The sequence below is a fragment of the Hemibagrus wyckioides genome, linkage group LG21 (genome assembly GCF_019097595.1).
Source record: "Hemibagrus wyckioides isolate EC202008001 linkage group LG21, SWU_Hwy_1.0, whole genome shotgun sequence".
In the NCBI taxonomy this organism is placed as follows: Eukaryota; Metazoa; Chordata; class Actinopteri; order Siluriformes; family Bagridae; genus Hemibagrus; species Hemibagrus wyckioides.
Window position 1 is genome coordinate 6,813,684 of NC_080730.1, and position 20,399 is coordinate 6,834,082.

The 20,399-nt window shown below is 38.1% G+C and overlaps 1 protein-coding gene across 2 annotated transcripts in view; it reads right to left on the reverse strand.

Moving 5' to 3' along the window:
* nicn1 (nicolin 1) overlaps positions 1 to 20,399 on the reverse strand; it is a 65,933-nt gene that overhangs the window by 44,118 nt on the left and 1,416 nt on the right. The window contains exons 2-7 of one of the 2 annotated variants that reach the window (XM_058372990.1): positions 19,258 to 19,393; positions 17,915 to 18,097; positions 16,096 to 16,209; positions 15,880 to 15,948; positions 15,385 to 15,489; positions 945 to 1,034 (exon numbers count right to left, since the gene is read on the reverse strand). In XM_058372990.1, coding sequence (XP_058228973.1) covers positions 972 to 1,034; positions 15,385 to 15,489; positions 15,880 to 15,948; positions 16,096 to 16,209; positions 17,915 to 18,097; positions 19,258 to 19,383 — 660 coding nt within the window. In that variant the 5' untranslated portion in view covers positions 19,384 to 19,393 and the 3' untranslated portion in view covers positions 945 to 971. Of the gene's footprint in view, positions 1 to 944; positions 1,035 to 12,689; positions 14,474 to 15,384; positions 15,490 to 15,879; positions 15,949 to 16,095; positions 16,210 to 17,914; positions 18,098 to 19,257; positions 19,394 to 20,399 lie in introns of those variants that run through there. The other variant, XM_058372991.1, reaches the window with a different exon arrangement.

The window sequence follows — 20,399 nt, forward strand, 5'->3', positions numbered from 1 at the left end:
TTTAATAAAGCTTCTATTCATTAATCGGGATATACTGTAACTGAGAGACGTTTAAATAATGGCGTAAAATTAGAAGACTTACTTGCACAGTTGTGCAGCAATTTAGTGTATATTTATTACTCATTCTAAATCGTTTGCAATGCAAATATCTCACAACACCTCTAATAATAATAGTCGTGATCAGATGGACTGCTCCGCCATCTGCTCCGAAATAAAGTGGAACTATTTGCTCAAATCATCTAAAACCATGATACCGTTTATAATGCTTGAATTAGCAGATGCTGCAAAAACAAACAGCAGGCTATTAAATCAATCATTTGCACACAAAAGAAATCATGCTAATGTATTGAATATTAACTCGTGCTCTGTAAGAAATCCATTCTATGGTGTGTAGTATCACCTGCCAAAAAAAATAAATAAATAAATAAATCATTATTGTCCTCTAAATCAAATGAAGGAATCATTAATGATAATTACTGCACTTGTTTCATTCATACAAGCTACATTCCCCCCAGAGCCTAACGTCCTGCTGTAAACAGAATTAGACTTGAAGCTAAATTATAATCTCTGTACTCGTTTAAATCCACTACGGTGTGCCAAAGTGAAAAACAGACGAGGCGCTGTTTTCAGAACAGGGCTCCGGATGGCTTTGTGTTTCTTTTACTCTATAATTTTAACCTGAACGGCAGCCTTCCAGCACTTTAAATGCAACAGAGGTCTGGGTTCCAGTCCTGTTGTGTTAGTAAGGTTAGTAGGAGCCATTTTTTTTATGCTGATGCAAGCGTCATCAGCATAAAAAACAGATGAGCCAGACTACAGTGGACTAAAGGGGGCTCAAGAGATAGTAGATCAGATTGTTGGAGACAGAAAATGGCAAAAGAATTGTAACAAAAAATACAGTTGAAATCTGTTATAAAAAATGTATCAAAGTAATCTCGACTCACACAAGAGGTTCAGTCCGGTATTTGATCCTAAGCTCCGGTTATTGTCTGTGTCCATGTGGGTTTCCTCAGGCTTCTCCAGGTTCCTTTCACCTAAAAGACACAAAAAATACTTTGACTTGTGTTTCACCTTTTCCTTCTGTCCAGTGACTCCAGGATAGATCCACAGAGATCAAGGAAGCTATACAGTATAAAAAAATTCATTCTTTTATTGCTGCAAGTCTGGTATAAAATGAATCAGGACTCAGTGTGAGATGGTTTAACCTTACACAGAATTTTAGTAATTGAAGATAACAGCATTAAATGTTAGATGCTTGTGCATAAGCACTTGGGGCATCTCAGAGAGCAGAAATGGGTTTGATATCACCGTTTACTTTGAAGATAGAAACATTTATTTATTTTAGCTTCTCTATGAATTTTCCTACCCTATAGGATAGAAAAAATCACAAATACTTATGGAAAATCTACAACTTCTTAAAGTGTTTACTTTCATATGAGCCATTAAGCACTACTGGGGAGTGTAACAGGACAAAGCAATTCGATGTTAAACATGGACACCCCAAAATTCCATTTCTTGACCTCTGGTAAAAAGAGTTACGATGACCATCAATTTTTTTTCCATATATTATTGATGCTTATTCATTGCAACACTGGATTAAATGAATTTAACAGGCACAACAGGGAGAGAGACTCTGCTCATTATACTTCAGACATCTCTAAACTTCTCAGACGAAAATGATCGAGTTATATAATCAGTCAATCAATCAGTTCACTTCAGCTGAAGACACTCATGTGCAAGTCAATGAGTTTCTGTAACTTCGGAATCTAATGCTGTTAAATGAATGTTTTTACCGTCTTCTTGCAGCTTATAGATGGTGGCAGTTCTGATAAATGATTTTCTGTCACATTAAAATTGTGATGTATGGTTATGCTTTTATTGATGCTGTCTGGAAATGTACCTGTATGTAAATGTTCAGGTTTTGAAAGGGAAACAGTGACTTGGTTTTATACTTTTAAATGTTTTATAAGAATCATCCCCCCAAAATGGTAGGATCAAGGTCTGGGTAAATATGATAAGGTTGTTAATGACTTTGCACGGATAACCTAGAGATACATGAGATTGCTGTGGATAGTACCACTACAGCATGGAGATGTATTTGGATGGCCTGCCATTATGACCACCTGCCTAAAATTCTGGTGGTCCCCTTTTTGCTGTCAAAACAGCCCTGACCCGTCATGCACTGCGTATTCTGACCCCTTTCTATCAGAACCAGCATTAACGTCTTCAGCAAACTGACCAACAGTAGCTCGTCTGTTGGATCGGATCACACGGATCAGCCTTCACTCCCCACGTGCATCAGTGAGCCTTGGCTGCGGTTCACCACTATTCCTTCGTTGGACCACTTTTGATAGATACTGACCACTGCATCCCGGGAACACCCCAGAAGAGCTGCAGTTTTGGAGATGCTCTAATCCAGTCGTCCAGCCATCACAATTTGGCCCTGCGTCAAACTCGCTCAAATCCTTACGCTTGCCCATTTTTCCTGCTTCTAAGACATCAACTATAAAATGTCTGTCTATTTCAGGACACTGAAGTCATCCTTTTCGGTGATCTAAACACTTGTGCTTTTGTCTGTCTCTAATAAACATGCTCCCATTAACAACCAGTACTTGGTTCTCCGTCTTTCAGAGCTAATTTGTGAAAAGGAATAAATCATGGTCCCAAGCTTGATTTTTACATTCTGCTAGCGATTGGACTACATTTAGAACCTCAAGAAACTGGTATACCGTATTGATTTGAAATTCCGAGTCTGAGTTTTCACTTAAGTCAATTACAGAGAACCTGAAAAGCCCTTCAAAATTAATTACATTCTTGTCGGATACACATGTCGCTTCAAGCCTCCTTGAACATGTCTTGGTTGGCTCAGAGGAAATAAAGGAAAAAGCTGTTTAATAAAGACTTTATCTGTGCAGGGTCTCTATTTGACAGCTCAAATGTAAATATATACCATGTACTGAAACGGACAGAAATCTATATTCATTTGATTTTAAACTTATTTGCTCGAGTGTAGAAAGCTCTTTGACCACAAAATGTCTGCAGGTCCAGACAATTTCGATCCTTATCTTTTAAAGGTTGGGGCAGATATTATTGCTGAGCCCATTTTTTAAACAGATTTTTAATTCAGACCTGAAATGCAGGTGCAATAAGAAGATAAAATTCAATGCATTTTTTTTTTGCCTTTAAAGGCAAGAGTTTAGCAAAGTAAGACACGAGTTTTTGAAGATGAGGAAACTTTTTGCCTCTGACTGTCACGAATCCCATCTCTTGGCATGCGGCATGTTCCCCAGCATGACAAACAATGTTCAGATGATTTGTTTAGATGTCCCTTCATGTGCTTTTTTTTTTCTTTGTTTGTTTATGACATGTGAATTTCAGGCTTGTCTCCATCCCTGTTCTGTCATTGGTGTGTTTCAAAAAGGTATCCAGCCATTCTGAGTTCCTCCCTTGGTTTATTTTAATATTTATATTTTAAATCATTTTGTATACCTATTTAGCTCTGTTTGAATTACATTTACATTTCAGGCATTTGGTAGACGCTCTTATCTGGAGTGACTTACAATTTATCCCATTTTTTTTATACAACTGAAGGTTAAGGGCCTTGCTCAAGGGCCCAGTGGTGGCAGCTTGCTGGAACTCTTGATCAGGAGCCTAACACCTTAAAAACTAACCTACCACGTCCCTGATATTGAACAGATTAGCACGAGAAATACCTTCAGCTTCTGCTGACATTCTGCAGTATGGAGCAAATGAACACTGGACTACCCCATAATGCAATGGGACTCATGCTAACCGTACTTGCTTAAGAACCCCTGAGTAAATTGTTCACTTGTTGAAGGTTTAAACAAGAAAAAAAAGGTTGTTGTGGTTATGATGATGTCATAAGGTCACATGACAATGCCAATTGTATTTATTCTACACATATGTACTGTATCAACAGCTGAGCAGTAGGTACTGTCACAGGTACGTGATTTCAGACGCATTCTTTGTCTTAAAAGTCTTATTCAATGATCGTACATTCCCTGTTTCTGTGTTTCTAGTTATACTTCCATGATTGGTGCTGTGGTATCTGGCACCAAGATGTTAGCAGCAGGTCCTTTAACGTGCCCCACCTCATAATTTACAGGACATAAAGTATACTTACAGGATTTAAAGGATACTTTTGATAGATACTGACCACTGCAGACCGGGAACACCCCACAAGAGCTGCAATTTTGGAGATGCTCTAATCCAGTCATCTAGCCATCACCAGTTGTCTCTAGTCAAACTCGCTCAAATCTTTACGCCTGCTTCTAACACATCAACTTTAAGGACAAAATGTTCACTTGTTGCCTAATATATCCCACCCACTAAGAGGTGCCATGATGAGATAATCAGTGTTATTCACTTCACCTGTCACTGCTCAGAATATTATTTATGTATTTAAGCAACAGTTTATGAATGTGTAATTATAGTATGAATAAAACCACAAGCCGACGGTGACCGCTGTAGATCTTAGATGTTATTTGCTCAAATTCTTATAAACAAAATTGTACAAATTAAAGAAACAGAGTAAAGTAAAGGAAATTGCTTTGTATATCTATTTTTAAAATCAGACATCTCCACCACAACTGGTTTGTTGCTATGGCAAACTAGTGGCTAGTCTGTAAGTTTAATAAGCTGACCCTGCTGGATAAAATACAGTATAATATCTGCTTAACAAAGTGAGATTCTCAGTTTGAGAAAAAAAATGTTTTTAAGGAATAAATGTTTTTTAATCCTCTGGGAAAACATAATTTAACAGTCCATCCCAGAGAGGACTATTTTTTTATGGTGATTTGAAATTAAATGACTCGTGAATGAAGTGATATTGAATGAAGTGATATTTTTCAGTAATTTGAGCAACAGTAGCTCATCTGTTGGATCGGATCACACGGGCCAGCCTTCACTCCCCAGGTCCATCAAAGAGCTTTGGCGTCCATGACCCTGTCGCCGGTTCACCACTGTTCCTTCCTTGGACTACTACTACTGACCACTGCAGACCGGGAACACCCCACAAGAGCTGCAGTTTTGGAGATGCTCTGATCCAGTGGTCTAGCCATCACAATTTGTCCCTAGTCAAACTCACTTAAATTCTTACTGTTGTCCATTTTTCCTGCTTCTAACACATCAACTTTGAGAACAAAATGTTCACTTGCTGCCTGATGTATCCCACCCACTAACAAGTGCCATGATGAGGAGATCATCAGTGTTATTCACTTCACCTGTCAGTGCTCAGAATGTTATGTCTGATCGGTGTATAATAACGTATTTGTGACCTCGAGGAATTGTTGAAAATACTGTGAGCTGTACCTTTTTCTGATCTAGATGTTCACTTCAACCCATACAATGAGTTATGACTACTCAGTGGTCAGGGTTACAGCTTGGGCTGCTGTTTTGTTTTTGTTTTTCTATAATAATGTAATTCTGAAAATTGATTATGCATGCCTTGAGGTCAGTTTGTATTTGGCGAGAGGTTGTTTGGGTCTGTACGTGTTCTGAATGCGAAAGGAAAACAATAAAGAAAGGTGAAGCATATCTGTCTTTGTCCTTGAGGTTTTTTAGCAATTTGCCAATACTGGCAATTTTTAATAACTAAAGACTGACACAGCATACCTTTTATCTAGTTATAGCTACGTCTAATAGTTCCAGTTTTGTTAAACTATGACAAAAATGCCACTTGTGTTACCAAAAATGTTAAATAAAAATCTTATTATGGAAAAAAAATGAAGCTTAGCTTGCATGAAAAGCTAGCATACTCTATTTAAATATAACTGTAGCGGGAACTACAGTCAGAGCTACAGTTACAGAAAATGAATCGACACCTACCGACCAATCAGTATCAAGCATTCATCAGCACTGTGGTATAAACAATACATAAAATCTTATCCTAGCTCATATTATATACAGTACAAAATATTTCTTCTGGCTTCACTGTCAGCAATACAGTCTTGAATATCATCCCACACACTGGCTGTTCATTATGACCAAAAAACAAACCAAACAACACAAAAAAAACAGGGTGTGTTGGTGAGCAATGTCGCTCAAGTGTCAGGAGTAAACATAGGTATAATGATGAGGATTAGTGATTAATGCAAGGCTGTGGTTAACGCCAGTGTGATGAGCCCGTTGCTGGATGACGAGTGAGCTCATGAATGCTAATATGGGCATTAGAGGAACAAGAACTCCATCAGAGGAATTACTCATTGCCTCTGTATGTGACTGCAGCTGCAATAAACAGTGATGATAAGGAAACTAGGCTAATGATCATTTTTCCATTGAATGATTTGGCAGACACTTTTTTCCAAAGCATCTCCAGTCCAAACCCCATATACTTGCTCGATGAGGTGCCAATGTTTTCTATCATATTCATTATACTGTTTTAAAAAATAAAGCAAGATCATGAATAATGGATGATCATTGAAAGTTCTATGGGCTTGTTTTCTCATGTTTGAGGGACCTCTGTGTACGTTTTCCTCATTTGCGACATGAAAAAGTGTGTGTGGCAATGTGATATAGAGCCGTGCTATTTTTGAGAACCACCTGGTAAATAACCTGGCATTAAAGGCTCATGGGAAAGAGGACAAACAATGACTCATATGTACTGGTGTGATACTTTTTCCATCACTCCCTTTAATTATCACTTATCTTGTATTGTGGATTCAAGCCAAAATATAAATAGCCATTGATATGACTATAAAACTTAGTAACTGAGGTAGAATGAATGCAGTGTCCTCCTAAATAAATGTACATTACTAAAGCATTTCATTTACACAGTAAACAATTTAAATTCATTAAAAAATTGTTTGCATCAGAAGACCAATACTTGGTAGACCCAACTGTGGCTGGAGTTACTATCAGCTTTGCAAATCTGGATCCCCCTCTTACCCTCAAACAAAAATAGACACAGTATTATAGCTATATCGTGTAGCTTAACATAAGGAACATAAAATCCTAATTAATTTCATTTCAGTTCCAAGTTGCAACACTACACAATGTAGAAACATTCAGTGAGGTGGATACTTATGCGACGTACTGTAAGATGACACTCCACAGTGGATTAAGAGTGAATATCAAACAGCACTGATGGAAGAAATAATAAAATAGCCATCAAATACATATGGCTGGTCAAACAGACTGGTAGACCTTTACAGTGATTAAAAAACCTAATGGCTTTGCCTCCACATAATTACTTCATCTTGGAAGGAAGTACTGTTGTTTAATTCAGAAACGAATTGTTTCTTCACAGCTAATCCTCCATCCTGGGAAACTTAATAGCGCATGTCGTGACAATATTGAATTCAAATACCGCTTGTCAAGGGGACTTTGCGCTATCCAGTCGCTCAGTTGTGGAACGAGTCTGTCTATATTCCTGCTCCAATTAAAATCAGACTCGGACCAATTTTCTGCTTCTCAACGAAGAATGGTGTCTCTAGCCCAGCTCAGGCCATGGCCGACATGACAATTAAGTTCTATTATGAAGGACGTCCCGGCAATGCCAAGTCAAATGAGTCCTTCAGCACATCTGCTCGAGGAGGAGGTTAATTTCACCCTGAGTTGGGTAATTTGTCATAGCTTTACATAATATTGATGATGAAAATGTTGGGAAATGTCATGCACCAGAAGATAGAATTAAAATACAGACTGCAGACTGATGGCACCCTAAGTTTCGAGCTTTCTGATAATGTCGATGTCTTGGATAAGAGCACAACTTTTGGGAAGAGTTTCTTCACACTCGAAAAACATAAGAAGAAACGTAAACTGTCCCATTCATTGTCAGTGCCAAGCATAATAGCTTATTCACAAGGTTATTACTAGTGTTAGAATAAGACTCTCAGTCTATATTCATGTGCCAATTAAAATCATATTCTGCCGATTTTATGATTCTTAAAAAAAAAAGATGGTGTCTACAGGTCATGGTTAAAATGACAATTAAGTCCTAATATGTTAGACTTCCTACCAATGCCAAGTCGAACGAATCCTTCAGCCCATCTGCCGCAAGAAGAAGTTAATTTCACTCTGAGTTGGATCGTTTGTCCTCGCTTTACTTTTCACTTTGCTGTCGGAATGGAAGAATATTTCCATTTCAAAAAGTTACCATGTGCATCAGAGTGACATGCTCGAATGGTCGTAATTAAAATACCGACAGCACTTGTAGATCAACCTTCTCAATATTAAGCACAGAGTTCATTGCATGGTCTAGACTGAGTCACCACTTGGCCGAGCTGTTACATAACTCTAAGACACATTCAAGTCCATGAGACCGATTTTTCTTGACTGTAATGGCCATGACAAAGGAAAAGGAAAATATTAATGTCAGTCGACTGCCAACCCTGACGAAAGATTCAATAAGAACGAGGGCACAGCAGCTAATCCAGCCTGTGTGAATATTGAAACTCTCTGTGTTGATCATAACCCTGATTTATTCAAGTGCTCACCTTTTTCCATTTGGTCTGTCGGTTCAGAGAAGAGGAAAACTGTAGCTAAGAATCCTGTCATGGCATCTGGACATTTCAAGTTTATGCTGTTAAATTGAAAAACTGAATTAGTGTTGTATTGTGTATTAGTCAGCACTGATGCTCGAGGAAAAAAAAAAATACTGAAAAAGTCATCAAGTGCAAACACTCTGGCTGACCAAACTGCCTGGCTGACCTTTCCAGTGATTAAACAGCCTAATGGGGTTTGCCTCCAAATAATTACTTCATTTTAAGAGGAAGTAGGGGTGTATTTAACACAGAAACCGATTACACTGGCTAATTTAATCAGGCAGTTTCACCTGAAAATAGATCAAATGGCATGTTGGAATTTGCAATCATTCACCAATGACCGTATTCAAAGTTTTGTCTGGCAGCCTGCGAAAACCCTTCACATGGTCAAGTTTTGACATTTTCTACTATATGGCCAAAGGTTTGTAGATTGACCTGACTGGCTATTACACATACGATTACTGCTGTATAAAATGTTTTTATATGATATTTAATTTATAGTTTCCCTTCACTGGAACACTGACTGCACCCCAAGCCTCCTCACCCAACATCAAATGCCTGATCTCACTAATGCTCTTGTAGCTGAATGATCACAAATCCCCACAGCCACAATCCAAAATCGAATAGAAAGCCTTCCGGGAAGCGTGGAGCTTATTATACCAGCAAATGGTGGCTAAATTTGGAATGGGATGTTCAGGAAGCACATACAATGTGTGAAGTAACCCCTGACCAAATTATACATATTTTATAGATTTTTTAAATTGAAAAACTTGCTTTTCTGTAAATCTTAATGCACAATTTGTTTATAATTTTTATGAGCTTTTAAACGGAAAAAATAATTATGGCTTGTGCAAAGGTTTCTCCGGTCTCAGAACCAAATTAACTCATTCATCAGGCATTAATCGCCTCATTAGGACTTGATAGGCTAGTCAATAATAATCATAGGGAATAACAATTCCAGAGTATAATAAAATTACTCATCAAACCTTGTGCTAATGGTCAACAAGAACAGGCTCCTCTAAGCAGCTGATCGAGGATCTGAAATTTCCACTGTCTGTAACGTCATTAAGAAATACCAGTTAAGGGGAGCTGTGGAAGTCAAGGCAAGATCCGGAGGAACAAGGACACTTTCAGATAGAACGGCCTGCATGCTGACAAGAAAGGCAAAGCAACATCCCCAAATGACAGCAAAGATCTGCAGGAAGGTTTCGTTGCCATAGGAATGGAAGTGCACCATTTTACTCTGCAGTGTTGCGTACACAAACATGATGAGTTGAGACCTCATCAAAAATGTCAACATGTGATGCGTGCAAAGAAACATCTATTTAAACCAGAGGCATTTTGAAAACGAGTGCTAAGTAAAATTAGACTATTCAGGTTGTAATCACGACTAGGAAACTTGACCATCGTTTTGATCCCAGAGTTTCTAAGATGGGAGGCGTCTTAAACTTTTAACATGGCATAGGAGAATACAGTTTTTCTACTGAATGACAGAATACGTTCAAGTTTCTAAACACAGCTAATCTTTTGAGCTTGCTGTTTTGCTCATATTCATGTATACATACACTATATTGCCAAAAGTTTTGGGACACCCCTCCAAATCATTAAATTCAGGTGTTGTTTTTTCAGGGGTTTGACTCGGCCCCTTAGTTCCAGCAAAAGGAATTCTTAATGCTTCAGCATACCAAGACATTTTGGACAATTTCATGCTCCCAACATTGTGGGGACAGTTTGGGGATGACCCCTTCCTCTTCCAACATGACTGCACACCAGTGCACAAAGCAAGGTCCATAAAGACATGGATGAGTGAGTTTGGTGTGGAGGAACTTGACTAACCCTAACCCTAGTCCTGACCTCAACCCAATAGAACAACTTTGGGATGATTAAAGAGGTGTCCCAAAACTTTTGGCAATATAGTGTATGTATACATGTATTACGGGGAAGTGGTGGTTCAAGTGGTTAAAGCACACAGTTGTTGCCCCAGCACCACTAAGCTCCACTGTTGGGAAACTGAGCAAGACCCTTAACCCTCCTGGCTCCAGGGGCGCTGTATCATAGCTGCCCCTGCGCCCTGACCCCAACTTCCTCAGCAAGGATATGCATAGAAAAGAATTCCACTGTGCTGTAATGTATGTGCAGTGATAATAAAAGCTCCTTATCTACAGTATATCAGCAACTATTCTATGCATGTAGTACATTTCTATACCGTGAAAGTAGCAAAATACCATTATAATCACCAAGCTAGCTAACTAATGTGTTGAATGAACCTGACATTGTACGTGTTTCAGGTTCTTTCCAACACCAAAACGTGAAAATGACATACTTGTATTTACTACTTAAGAAGTGGGAAGCAGGAAAATTCTGCTAGCATGTGAAGGAAGCCAAAGAGCTGAATTTGAATATACCACTGCTATGACACTTGGGGGTCTGTGGCATCAACATGACTTGCATCTGTTTATAACAAAAAAAGTCCTGGGCATAAAGTGAATACTGCTGCATCAACCATAACCAGGTGTAAAATTGATATCAAATCATGGGTGTGGAAATAAGTAGACACCCGGGACAAGAATATTACATCTCCAGGCTTTTTAGCTTCTCATCCATAGTCATGCTGTTGTAAAGGTTATGTTTGATTTCTTTTTATCCATAGCCAGCAGCACAGCTTAGCATGTTGACAGGTTGTGCAGGAAAACGTAGAGAAAACCTGGAAAACTGTTGGTTACGTCGAGCTTCCTGCAACCATGCACAGTTACGATCAGCTTTTTGTTCCAGTCCACAAAATCCTCATACCTAGGTCATCACATTTTATATCCAAATGTTGCTCTGCATAGAAATACGGATTTAAAAAAAGTTCCTGGATATTAAGAGTACATTGTCTTACAGATAAAGTTTAGCATACGTGACCTGCATCTCACTCATTTCCTTCTAGTAGGGAGAATTTAAAATGCACCATTAATCTGAGGGAAGTCACTGCAGTATAGCTCAGGTTCAATTAAGGATCCTTTATAAATCCCATTAATGGCCAAGCTAATTTTCAAACGCTTCGCTAAAGCAGAAATTTGGAGTTTCCTAGATGTTTCAGACACAATCGGTCAGAATTCATTTGCACTTAAAGTTGAAGAAATTAGTGCATTATAACTATTTCAACAAACACTGTCTCTCACATTCTCATATTACATTGTTACTGTAGAAAATGTGCTTCATCGTTTACCATCAACCCCATCAACTGGACTTCAGCTGCCTCTATTTGTAGCACTTCTCATTACTAGCACTTACTCCAGAGGTTGTGTTCCAATGGTTCTTCCTAAAAACTTGGGTGAACGCTTCAGTGCAGCACTTCTATCGAGTCTTTGATAACGTCAGCCTGATGCTTGGCCTTCGTTTGGCCTCACTTCAGATAAAAGCATCTGCTAAAGGAATAAACGCAATGTTAAGCTGCGGCAAAAGACCTTCTTAAGAACAAGCGTGGATGCTGAAAGCTTGGGATAATTGCGAGGATCTCTCTTGATATTTTCTGATCAATGAGTATTTCACCTGCGAGATGAAGCCATATGATTCACAGATTATTCTATAATATTATACATAACATTAAATAGAGAGCCTTGCCATTATTTAATAAATAAAAAATAGTTAGCCTTGGCATATTACTGTAATATAAGAGGAATGAAACACTTCCTGAGAAGTGCTGTAAAATAATCAACGTCATGTTGAGCCACAGCCCACTATTGCTTATTTTACTTTAACAGCACATTCTCAAAAGTTTTCTATATCGCCATCATACATCCCTGGGTGTTACTCCTCTTGTTAATGTTCTGATTTGTTGGAAAAGTGTTGAACTAATATGAAAATTTGCTAACAGACAGCAATTATTTCTCTTTACTCTGAAGCAGCATGTGATAAAATATCTAGATATCTTAACATTGACAATGTAGTTCATATTTATAGATACTCATGCTGCCGGAAAGGTAAGATCGTAATTGTGTATTGTGTCAATGATGTAGCAGATCGTGTTTACATGCTGCGGTAAAGAAAACTGACAGTAATTTGGAATAAACGCCATGGAGATGGTGAATAATGTATGGGGGGGGAGAAAGTATGGCACTGTTGTGAAAGAAAAGCTGATGTTTTCACCCCTAATAGTGTGCATCTACTGCCATCTTGTGGAATTACTTTGTGCAAACGAGAACTCTGTGTTTCATCCAGATATTTAATTCAATGGCATTGTTTGTTTGTAATAAACAAATCCGGTTCCACTGCATTATACAGTCATAAAATTCAAAGAGCATGAAATCACAAAGAGAAAAGTTGTTCTATCTCGCTAAAACCACTAGGGTTGAGGGAACATTTAACAGTCAAAAGTATGTTTGGATTTCACCACTTGAATAATTCCCATTGCATAATCATGCAAATACAGAGCCATAGATGGATTTGCATGCTAGTTTATCCACGCTCATGAATATTAACGAGGTGCCAATAAAGGAAGCATTAAGACGTCCGTCTTCTCGCTAACTGCTGGGAGGTTTTCAGAGTGGATTGCGATCATGTTTGGCTATAAGGTTGCATATGAGATCACATTTCTAATGTAAGGAAGGGGCAGATAGAAGGTCCAGTCGGATGCAGAATACTGATTTCCAATAAGTTTTAATTAACGCATTTCATTAATGTTTAAAAATAGACAGAGATCTCCGGAGATAGTGGGACTGAAATATAGAGTTGATTGTCTTCCTTCGGGCTTTTATTATTAGCTGATTATGTATGCTGTGTGGAGCACCTTAGAATAGGATTAAACAAAGCAGAGATGAACAGATTAATGAAAATGTTGACACTTGGCTTTCCTAACAGAAAGGAGAAAAGAGTAGCTGATACGAGCTGTACGTTTTAATAATTACATGAAACTGAGGATTCTAATTAAAACACTGACTCTGGGCCATAAGACTTGTAGTTCCAAATCTGGAAAATTTGAGTAAAAAGGATAAAGTAATTTCTTAATTTATTTACTTGTAAGCATCCAAATTGGTGTTGTACATTTTTAATATACCAAATAAATAATCTATGAAGAAATTAAATAACTTGTTACTTAAAAACATCTTCAACATTTTAAAGAGTGTATATAAATGCAAGACGATTGCCGTCATCTGCAGCGCATTTCCTTTGCTAGTTATTGTCCTAAATATATTACGTAAGCTGTTTCTCAAATGACCCACTTTTTGGACCCTAATTAATAAATTCATTGTATGTTTTGTCCCGTAAATACCCAAATAATGCAGTAAAACCACAGAAAAAAGTGGTTTTTTACACTGTGCAGTTGCAGACACTTTATTAGGTGAGGTAGTTGGACCACTAGAGGGCGCCATGCTTTAGGTCACATTTTAAACATTCCTTTTTTTAAAAATCAAATCCAGCCATTTTGCATTCTAAATTTGCTCCTCTTGCTCTTTAAGTTTAGTGATAATTTTGTTGTGTTTAGTTTGAGATATTACTAATTACATGGAATGGTGCATAAAACAAAAAAATATCCAGTGAGCAGCAGTTTTGCAGGGGAAAAATACCTTGTTGATGAGAGAGGTCAGAGGATAGGACAGGAAGTGAGCTTCATGTTTAAAATGAAAAAAAAAAAGGCTGAAAAAACCGCTCTTTACAGCTGTGGTGAACGGATAAGCATCTCCACATGCCTTGGTGAGGAGTTATACAGCAGCAGATCATTGCCTGTTCCATTACTGTCAGCCAAAAATACGAACCTGGGCACAGACCGGCTTCAATGGCAACTTATCATTTACATTCAACTCTAAATTGTAGTAGTGTTTGATTTGAGGCATAACACTGTAAAGTACATAGTGAATAGCGTCATTTGAGACACAGCTATGCTTGAATACCATTGCCCAGTTTGTTATAAGCTTGGGTGTACATAATTCCTGTTGATCTTCCCGTTATGTATATGAAAGCAGGTTGACGTCATAGCAGCCATCAACCTGGAAATGGAGAGAAGAAAAAAGGAACGAGGCATTCAGTTTATAGGGAGAAAGAAAGCGGAAATCTAATGAATCTAAAATGAGAAATAGCACATTGCTGAATTGACAAACAAATACACTATACGGCCAAAGGTTTGTGTTTGCTGTAATAATATTCTCCACTCTTCTTGGAAGACTTTCCCCTAGATTTTGGAATGTGGCTATGGGGATTGTGTTCATTCAAGCACAAGATTATATTAGTGACATTAAATGTTAATTTCCAGTTCCAGTTCATACCAAAGGTGTTCAGGTGAGGGATCAGAGCAGGCCACTTGATTTGTCTACACCAGCCTTGTCTTTATGGACCTCATTTTGTGCATTGTCATGCCGGAACATGACATTATTTAGGCCTTTTAGTTACAGTGAGGAGAATTGTAATGCTATAGGACACAAAGACATTCTAGACAATTCTAGATAACAGTCTGGGGAAGGAACGCATATGGGTGTGATGGTCAGGTGTCCACAAACCTTTGGCCATATTGTGTATTTTTGATACAATTTTTATTGCAGATGTGAAAGTGTTGTGTATTTGAGAAACAATCAGAAGAACTGCGGTCATGAAGCCACAGTGGAATGGCATATTCCAGCTAAGGGAGTTGGGGTCAGAGCACAGGGGCAGCTATGATACAGTGCCCCTAGAGCAGGGAGGGTTAAGGGCCTTCCTCAATTGCCCAGCAGTAGGGCTTGAACCCTGATCTTCCAATCAACAACCCAGTGCCCTAACCACTTGATCCACCATTATACATTTTCTTCTGACCATCTATCAGATTCAAGAATTCAATAGCAGTATAAAATCCAACATGTATATATTGTTGTTTATTATTTGTTGTCTGTAGTTTGACTACTTATTGAAAGGAGGAGCTGAGTCTTACGTCAAAACGGCCGATGGAGGCGGAGGTCTGGCTTGACTGCATGATCTCTGTGAGAGCCCACATGTGCTGAATACTGGATGACACTGTGTCTGGATCAGGAAGCCCCTGATACAACAAAGATTCATCTACTTAATGACTCAGTAACTCTGTGACCCAGTACAATAAATCTTGTTAAAAAAAAATAAAAAATCAAACACAGAATAAGTGTGAGAAACATTATGTCTTTCAGTCATTCTATTAACATCGCAGGGTGATAAATGGCAGTAGAGGGCAATGGCACTTAGAACATTAATCACGTTATAGAGAAGAGAGGCAACCTTAATGGAAACTCATTAACGTTCTGACTGTAGAACAGTAAAAGTCCTTTACAGTGTCCATAAAGTGCAAGTTCGACATTTTATTTTTTTCTAGGAGAGGCCAGTGCAAAGCAAGATGCTCAGAAATGCAATTATCTAGCATTAAACACGGTTCTTCCTGGAACACTGGATTACTTACATTCAAATCAAGAGGCTCTTCAGCGGGTGTGATGGTAGCTAACCAGGAAGGAACGTCTCTCTCTGGTTCCTGGAAAAAGAAATAGTTATACGGTGACAGCACTGTTATAAATAGCATATAATATAGTAGCTTTATTCTAAATAAGAAGTGAATCACAATGGGAGACTAGATTATTATATATTTGCCATGAGTAGAGGTTCTTTGTTTTATACTTACTTCATCTGTCAATGGGTATATTTTGATGTCCTCTATGTTGAAATTCAGCCAGACTGAAGAAGGCTGTCTCAGTATGAGCCGCACGGTAATAACTTTATCTGGCTCCGTCATCATCTGTCAGCCGGCACAACAGAAGCAGAGGCTTCAGTAAATACAATGGGGCAGAATTAATGTGACAGGTTTGAGACTTTCAAGGGCGAGTTCAGTCTTTTCAAACCTCCAGCATGCCGCCAGAGTGATAGGGAAAAAAAAAAATAAAAAATTGTTCAACATTACATCAGACAAATAGGTAAACTACAAGCTGTTGGAAACTGGAAATTAAATCACAGAAGGGAAACGAGAGAAACAGTTCAATTTGAGGTGTTATTTGCTTTTGAATGTGAATCTTCTCAAGGAAAATGGAACTGATATTTGCGGCCCATGGAAATGGAAGCGTGAGATTTCTTAAGTTCACTTGACAACATCTCCTCTAATAGGAAAGTATTTGCTTATTTATTTAGGCAAGATTGTTTTTGTGGGGATTTGTGGATTTGTTCTTCTAAATATCTCTGCAGGTTCAATCCTTAGTGTCAGCTTTTCACATTTAATACAAAGACCACACAACTTATTATTAACTTAAAATCAGTCAGTAATTACAGTAAAACTAATAGGAAAGGTGTGCAGTGATGGGATTGTGGATGCACTTACGGATCCATAGAGTTTCAGGGTCTTTAATGCATCAAATGTGACATGGGAATTTGAAAATATATTAATATAAGTTAGTCAGTGTCGTAATAATTGGCACCCTTGGTATTGGAATTTGGTCTCTGTGTCAATTCATTCTTATACCACTGTGAAGTAGTAGATGACTGTTTAAGTGTTTACACACTGAATTGAAAAAGTATTAGTAAGTAAGCATTTCAAGAAGTGTCACTAATTGAACACCGTCTTGTTTAATAAATACATTTTTAAAAGTTTTTCCTTATAGTACATTATCTTCAAGTCCTAGATGCCATCATTTCTGGAGCCGATTGTATATTCAGTTCACTCTGGGACATTCAGGTCTGTCACGTTTCAAGAGGCTTGAAAGAACTGTCACATATGGTGTTAAAGGGGAAAGGTGATGATGGTAAAACTAGAGCGGTGAACCATCTCTTCTTATTGGCTCGTTTAACACACTGATAATGTGAGGACTCTGACATATTAGCATAATATTACCCAGCCTTTGAAACAGGGAGGCTGATCTCATTTAATTAAGAGGATAATTACTATAAAATAAAACCTCTGAGATCAAGGTCTGGGCAAACAGGGTCCACAGAGATGTAAATGACTCCGGAGAGCTGAATATCTGCCAGGACGCTAACAGGAATACCAAGAATCCATTTCCTTTTTTCTTTAAATGTTTTCTTTGAGTCTGAAAGAAAGAGACAACTCTCTGCATCTCTCAAGGTTTCTTAGCCATAACACTCAAATAGGATTTTTGTAGTGCTGGGTAATATTACAATATAATATAATATAATATCCATACTATGATTAATCACAATATCATGCAGTTACAGGATTTGATGTTAAGGTTAAATTTGAAACAAACGAGATCTCGGTATTTCAGAAACTGCTGATCTCCTATGATTTTCATTAAGAACAGTAGAATGGTGCAGAAAACGCAAGCTCTGTGAATCGAAACTGTGGATCGAGAGGAAAGGGTCAGGCCGACATAAGGCTATAATCATTTTAAAAATGACCTGTGGTGTGCAGAAAAGCATCTGAGTCTGCGCAGTATGTTAAACCTTGGGGCTGCAACAGAAGGCGACATCAGCAAATGGTCGTATCTCAGGCTGACCTGTTGTCTGTAGATAGAAAAGTAGTCCTGTGATCCGCCTTCAGTGTGTGGACTGGACATCAGGCAGTAGTTCCTCACGCAAGTGAACCACTTAGCAGGATTCTCTTCACTCCCTTCCTCATTCTTCAACACTCGCACAGTCAAATAGGCTGTGTAGTAGTTCTTGAAGGAGATTTCCCGAATCTAGCCCAAGGAACATAAAAGGCCTGCGTGTCATTGCCATCACGAAAACCACAAAGCATTTTAATAACTGACTTTACATGACCAAAAATGAAGTGAACAGCGATATGAATAAAACAAGGCATTAGTGATATTCTGAGATGCAACAAAACATCCGAAACTTTTTATAGCCACTTACGCAGTAAACATTTATAACGCAGCTTTAAAACTCTGGGAGTAAGGTATATTTACAGTTGCAATTCAAAACCTAGTGAGACACCATCACCATCTGAGCCTGTATAATTACACCTTCTCACACAACAGATCTGTGGTTGATTACTGCACCCTAAAGCAAGTTAATTCGACACAGGACCACATTCATTAATGCAGTTTTCCGAAAAACAGAAGTCACTAGAACCTTTAATGTCAACCACTTTTAACAATCTATCTAGGACTCGAGTCCTAATGCAGACTCGCAGGAGGCTCTGAATCGGAAAACGTTTAAGCCGGGCAAGTGTTCAGAGACAGGATTATAACTACTTATTGAACTATTCATAAAGCAGTTATAGTCTGTTATTATGTAGCAGTCTGTGAAACACTGAAGAAAGGTTAGAAGAAATGTGCTGAACTAATACAAATATAAATGATATATATTTTACTGAACTGTGATCAATCACATGTACAGACAGAATTAGCAATTAAACTGCCCATTTAAACTAATAAGTGCCTGTCTTAGTTATTTCAGGACCCAGAATTTCTGACACTTAGAAGAGTTATAAAACATTTATGATTCTGGAAGTGTCACCATAGGGTAGAGTTGGAGAGAAATACCATTAATTTCCCCAAAAAAGTATGAGTTCCTGCTGAAAAAACATGAAAAATTCTCACTGTTATAAGGAATAAACCATGATGTATAATTAAGATAATGATAAAAAGCTCAGCCAAATAAAACCATGTGACCTGAATCAACATTTTTGGGATGGTTAGGAAAAGGTGGCATGGAAAAAACTGTTAAATAACACCACACCATCACTGATTATTTTTCTACAACACCACACAAAAGTGCTTTATTACAAACCTCTCAGTTTTATTTAACATCCTAAATATGACTTATTTCTTTTAATATTAATATTACTCATTATCACTTCTACTCATTCACCAGTCCCATGTGTCAAAACGCTTACATTGACCGGCTCGGGAAGTACGACGTCTGTGATATAAACTCCAGGACGGACTGAATCGGACACCATATCGCCGAGCTGTAGAGCCACTGGGGTTTTCACTACGCAGTCCACAGGATCACCGCGCATGGTTCTGGAGCTGAAACGTCACAAAACAATGAGGGTATTGATTATTTTCAAGCTGTGAAGATTCATGAAAAAAACTAAACTATATGTTGAGGTCTGATAGACGTAAATTTCAGGGACCATTCGAAAATGTTGGGTTTGTCTTCCACTACAGAATGTATGAATAAAGAAATAAAAACATTGACAACAGCTTTAGAGAATAAACAAATACAGGCTCATGTCACACTGATAACAGTCTCAGTATGGAGAAATGGCTCATGTTGTCCAATAACTTCATATTGTCATTGGATTCTGATTCTTCATACTATTATAATGCAATTTAAACTCATTCATTATTAAGAATTTATGCAATTGCAATATAATGACCTCATAGCAGTTTATGGTTGTTTTGGGGAGTTTTTGATATATTGAGTCATGTTCTAATAAATTACAGTGCTGTCAATTGCTACATGTGGTTTCTTACTACTGAGGTTATTCTGGATATTAGCACTTAGATGTGCATGCTGAGATGGCAGGCCACGTTCAGGTAAATGTATCCGGTGCTGTCGCGACACCCAATGAGATTTATGTGGTCACACAATTGTAGATGGCTTCGGACCACCAGTTAAAAACTTCGTTGGATGAATAGATACTGCACTGAAGGCGTTCGGTCATCTGAACCTTTTATTCTACAATCACACAATGGAAAGGGAAAAGGTGGAGCTAAAACAGGAAATTACATAGAGCCATGACAATTCAGACACCACTTAAATATGCTGGTTCTTTGGTTCTTTTTCTTCAGGTGGACTCTTTGCATGTTTATTTAGCAATATAATTTTTATACTGGTTACATGAAGCTCCATATTTCTTTTCCTGTAATGGCATAATTAATGATGTCTTAATCACCATGTTTAGGAAATGCTTTGAGAATAGGTTCAGCTGAGGAAAAGACCTATCGTTAAGAGTTGCGAGTTTAATTCTCTGCAATGTCTTTGCCATGTGTGGCTGTGAGTCTAGAGAGCAACATCGCCTGTGCTGTC